The sequence below is a fragment of the Vigna radiata genome, chromosome 7 (genome assembly GCF_000741045.1).
Source record: "Vigna radiata var. radiata cultivar VC1973A chromosome 7, Vradiata_ver6, whole genome shotgun sequence".
In the NCBI taxonomy this organism is placed as follows: Eukaryota; Viridiplantae; Streptophyta; class Magnoliopsida; order Fabales; family Fabaceae; genus Vigna; species Vigna radiata.
In genome coordinates this window covers 38,576,824-38,582,446 of record NC_028357.1, presented here as the reverse complement: position 1 = coordinate 38,582,446, position 5,623 = coordinate 38,576,824, and the positions used below count along the sequence as shown (strand labels likewise).

The 5,623-nt window shown below is 35.2% G+C and overlaps 1 protein-coding gene across 2 annotated transcripts; it reads right to left on the bottom strand.

Annotated features, from left to right (window-relative positions):
• LOC106769035 (two-component response regulator-like APRR1) lies at window positions 1-5,623 on the bottom strand. 2 transcript variants are annotated; one of them, XM_014654484.2, is made up of 7 exons: window positions 4,974-5,623; window positions 4,418-4,579; window positions 4,167-4,300; window positions 3,209-3,376; window positions 1,957-2,056; window positions 1,654-1,695; window positions 1-1,496 (listed from the first exon to the last, which is right to left on the bottom strand). In XM_014654484.2, the coding sequence occupies exons 1-7, from the start codon at window positions 5,158-5,160 to the stop codon at window positions 577-579; spliced, it is 1,713 nt and encodes a 570-aa protein (XP_014509970.1). In that variant the 5' UTR covers window positions 5,161-5,623; the 3' UTR covers window positions 1-576. The 2 variants fall into 2 exon arrangements, with proteins under 2 accessions (XP_014509970.1, XP_014509971.1); XM_014654485.2 differs by lacking the exon at window positions 1,654-1,695 and having other exon boundaries at window positions 4,974-5,619.

Below are 5,623 nucleotides of genomic sequence, written 5' to 3'. Positions count from 1 at the left end.
TTGATAAAATAATGGATGGAAACAAGATATTTTAGTCTTGAATGGTAACATTACCCAGAGGTTTTGTTATACCTCCAACTCTCCACTTGAGTGGGTAAATAGCTACAAACTGTACATGTATTTAGATTACTACAACAAACCAGCATCAGAGAAAATCATCACACTTGGATTTTTCCGCCATAAACACAACACTTTTACATAGTAATATTACGAAGAGCTGGTTGCAAAATTTGTTTGACAGTAAATTTAAGATAATGGTTCCAAAAGTTTTGATTAAACAAAAGTGTAATACTTTCAACCACTTGAGCAAGACCTGCAGAGGTACACCTTGAGGAGTATATATGGAATGGAACTTTCATTTGAGACCCCACCAAGATTTTGTTTGAACTAGTTTTGATAAGGATGGTGCAGAGTGGAATAGGAACAGCATCTCAGACCTTTCACATTGACAATACGTGCACATCCACTAATATTGTTACATGAACTTTCCATCAAGATCAGGAGCACTAACGAGTCACCGCAGAAAGAAATTCATTGGTCCTTCACCCTCTTGGTCAAACTTACAATTTGAGATTCTCAAGCATCCTCAGGAGACAAATCTCTTGCTACATGGTTGTCTTCCTCCTCTTCATCGTAATCAGTGGAAGTAGGTTGTCCATTAAGATCCACATCAACACCATTCAACTTTCTCACAAACTGTCCCCTCACACGAGGCCGCCTTTCTGCAAGCCGTTTTCTGTTGACATACCTAATTTTCTTATCAAAACAGCGTTCTTTCCTTTTCTGTCTAAACTTCATTAGCGCTGCTTCTCTCCTATCAACCTTGTTCGATTTCACTTCACATGAACTTGAACTTCCTAACGATGGCCAAGAATGAGTTGTAGAAATCTGACCAGGTTGTAAGCAAATGCTCATTGGATAATATGGGAAGGATGTCATCCCACTTGCTTGAGGAGGACATTGGGGAAGATGATTGTACTGTGCAATCACGGAAGAACCAGAATGACTTTGCAAGTCCTGGATATTCTTTTGATACATTTGTGCCGATGATGGCATCATAACATGATTAACAACTCCTGAAATATAATATGGATAAGCATGTTGAGCAGGATCGGAACCATGATTTCCATTTATTGGATGCACTACTCCCTGAGAATGTTCTTCCCTGTAATGCTTTTGCTGAGAAACTTCCATAGATGCAGGTGGAGTACAAGATCTCTCAATAGAAAAAGAATCATGGATACTGTTGCTGCTGGGTAAGTCATCTTGTGAATGATTTTCAAACATTTCTCCATTTTCATGTGCATTAAGGTCATTACCATCCTGTTCACCACATGCTTGATTCACATGTTCCACCCTAACTTCTGTAGTAGTATTGTCAACATGAGCAGTCTCTTCAATGTTGCTCTTCAGTGCTGTTGCTTTGACATAGGTGAAAAAGGCTGATGACTCTCCAATCTTCAGTTCACTCTTCTTTGGACCAGATGAAAAATGTCCTGCGAAATTATGGAAAATTAGAGCGAAACCAGTAAAAATAACAAGGGGTTACTCACTTCAGTCAAATTTTATTCAACTTTAGGACCTATTTTCAACTGTGGCCATTTTTTAAATTATGAATGTAGGAGGCAAATAAGATGTACAAGTGAAAACTACCAATATTAGTTCTGCTGCATGATGGATGCTGTATTGGAGTACCTATGTGAGTAATCATAAATCACAATTAGGCAAGAACCAATGTATTTATTTGATTTTCTTGAGAAATTGAACAGTAGATATATGGACCAAAATTGGCTATAAGGGCACAGAGATAGGAAAAACCGAAGCTTTACAAGAATGTGTTATTTTATGGCATTCAAAATATTGTCCAATACATTGTATTCAATAAACATAATGCACAAAAGTATTATATAATTTTGTATTTTGAAAATAGTGGTTAAAGGAAAAAGAGAAGCATACCTGTTCTGCGATCACTTATTCCAGGAACATCAGGCTGATATTCTGAGACAAGAGCACTGGGAAGCTCCAACACAACATGGGTGGTGGCGGCAATACTAACCTGAAAAGACAAATTTTATACATGTAATATAATGTATCACGTAACCACATCTCTGTTCTACAGTTATTAGCAGTAAATCACACAGATCATAATTAAACGGCAGTAGCTGGCCAAAAAGACATTTGAGCAATGCTATATATACACTCATTTACAAATGCAAAAACTCTAACCTCCTTTTCTGCATTGCTGGGTCAATGCAAGGCTCGTATCAACACTTTCTACATGCATAAATAAATAATCAAATGGCTCCATACATAGTTGAGTTGTCTAGTCTTTAGTAAATAAAAAAACAAAGTGTTTCCCAAATTGTTATTAGTAACTTCCTTATAGTTATATTTTTGGCTTTCAGCAATGCTGTTTATTTAGAATACTAATTAAGACTTACATCAGAAATGGTGTTTAAGATTTTATTTAAAAATGCACTATGATTCATTTAGATTAATCAATTTTCACCCTACCAAAGACTTTTACGGATTTATATTACAATTTAACTTTTATACTACCATCAGAATTAATATCCATTTTCAGGTGGAAAGCAGTGAGAAACATAGTGTTGTGGAAAAGCAACTAGGATTACCATAACTTTTTATTTAGATCTTGACTTATTTCAGTTTAGCTTGTTTCTTTAATTTTTCCTATGATCTTAATAAGATCTTGATCTTAGGATCATTGTTTTATTAATTAGGATAATTTTATATAAGATCCTATCAATTATTGATATCCTTTATATTATCGAATAGGATAATTGTTGGTTATGATTCTATCGAGTAGGAAACTATTTATTTTAAGTGTATCAATTAGGAGAATTCTTAGGGATATCTTAGTAGTATTTAAAGGGTGGACTTGATTGAAATTTCATCACTGAGAAATAGTTTTCAGAAAAAACTTGTGTTAGTTTAGGAGGGGTTCTGTCAAGAACGAGCCTGCTTCTCACTTTATTAACAGATAAAAGCACAGCAATACGAAAAAAAAAAAAAAAAACTTAGAAAAGTTGAACAATTTGCAAAGTAATCAAAGTTGATTAGAGAAAAACACTGTTTCTAATATAATAGATTTAATTTCAAGGTGACACACAAAGTCGTCAATTTCCAATTCTGTAAAACCCACTGCATTCTTTCTTTTATTGTTTAAATATTGTTCTCTAGCATTTACCTCTTCTTCTTGTTGGATTGATACTACGGTCTCTGGATTAGTGCTTCTTTTGGACTTGTCATCTGTATCATCAGAGAACAAGGTGGTACTGTTTGTATTGGCATCACTTGGATCTGATGCTACTAGTTCAAACTCATAATTCAAGATGTTGTTCTCCACAAGTCCAAGCTGCCAGAATAAAAATATCCATTTCAATTTCCAGTTGAGAAGATCAAAGTAAAAAATTGAAAATTTAGTAAAAAACAATGTCCAATGCAATGGGGATAAGCAAATGCAAATAAACAATGAGGAAGCAAGCAAGAGAAAGGGGAGAGGCTGCACCAACATTCCATATTCCATTATGATTATTCCATGAAAAGTTGTTCTCATTCATGACTACTAAATCAATGTTTTCCACATTTATTCACATATTATGAAGCCATGTGACATATTTTCATCAGAAATTAAACTATAATCAAGTTAGATGCACTGATCACAAACTCATTCTGCTGAACGCTTTGATTCAATTTCAACTTACCTTTAAATGCTGATCACAAATTCATACTCTCCAAGCTTTCCAAAAATCCTTCGGAAATACTAAACATATACTTTACACATTCACATATACTATAACATTATGTAAAATATCTGAATCTTAAACACTAATGCTTTTCGCAAGCAAACAGAAGCTAAAAGCATGTTCATGTGAATTGCCATTATTCTCAGTTGAATTTCAATCCTTAGTGAGTGTATCATTCAGTTAAACATGTATTTGAAAGTAGGACTACAGTAAACAAAGACCCCAATTAAATATTATTTCAAGAAATTTGACATCATGGAATAGAGATTCTTTAAGTCACAAGAAAGACAGTCATCAATATTCATTTCGTATCAGCATGGAAAGGAGATGTTTAAGGACAGGTAGAAAACCAATAATAGTATGAATAAACACAATATAAATAAGTTGGAAAATACATACCATGCGTCTCCTTCTCCACATGTGTGTCCACAAATTTAATAGTTCATTTGTGCGTAAAGGCTTTACTAGGTAATCTGCTGCCCCAAGCCTCAAGCACTTTACAACAATGGATACCTCATCTTGTGCAGACATCACTTTAACCCCCCCACCCAAAAAATTAAAACAGAAACATTGATAAGAAACAGGATACAATTTGCCAAACAAAAAGAGTGCTAAAAAATTCCTTGAGAAAATAAAGATTCGAGACTTACTTATAACAGGGATTCGGCATAATTCTTTATCCCTTGCTATGTACTTCAACAACTTCATGCCTTTCTTCACCGGAAGGTCAACTTCAACTAGTATCATGTCTATATATTGCCCCTCCGCATTCAGTGCATCAATTACTTGCCTAGCCGATTTTACTGAAGTAACTGTTAAGCAAAAAATATCCACGCTAGTCATATTTTCAAAAGTTGCAGCAAGCAAGTCTCTTGAACAGGCTTAATTAAGACATAAGGGAAGCTAAATATTCCTCTAAGAATCATCTTTCATGTACACCTTGAACAAATGGATAAGGTCCACAAAGTTGAAAAGCAAAACAGTTTGGATCAGCCAGCGAATACAATAGTTGGACTAATTACATAAATTGATTTCCAAAATGAAAGCATGTAACTCAATGATACATATAATATAACAATTCAAAATCACCCCCTTCATATTTCTGACATCACTTACCATCCTAGAAAGAAAATTTCCAATTCAACTTTTTCTATGAGAACAATAACTGACACCAAAAGAAGAAAGTAAAGGGGGTTTAATTCATACCCTGATAAGAACACCTCAAAAGAAGAGTAAAAACCTCTTCAGAACTCTTGGAATCGTTGTCACACAACAAAATCCTCACTTTGCTTCTGTCAATAAAGCCATCGCCACTCTTACTATTATTCCCACCACAGTTACTTGCTTTATTGTTCAAATTAATAAGTTCCTCAGTCTCGGTATCAGCATCCATCGTAACCCCTCTTCCCTGTACTAGAAAAAACAACAACTCAACACTAAACCCTGCCCCAAAATCAAATCTTGCAACCACAACCCCAATCAAGACACATCATATTCAAAGCCCATTTGTTCATATCAGCTGATCGTTAGCAGTTCACACCAAAAAAAAAAAACTCAATTTTTTTCTGGCCCTGTAGTGAGAAAAGATGAACCATGAGAGTATTTTGTGCTTGGGAATGGGATTTTGAATCCGAGGAAGAAAAGAAAGTAGATGGTGGTAGGAGCTAACGTGCGCCTGATGAAGTGGGAGAGAAAGGGGCAAAAAGGGTAGGGGATGACGTGGAAAGCAGGGAGAGAAGAGAGTTGAAAAAGTGAAAAAGAAATAGATATGAGTGGGTTAGGGTGTGGATAGTTAGTTTGAGATAGAGAGAAAGCCACGTCACTCCCAAATCTCCATCATTCTATGCAGCCACAAT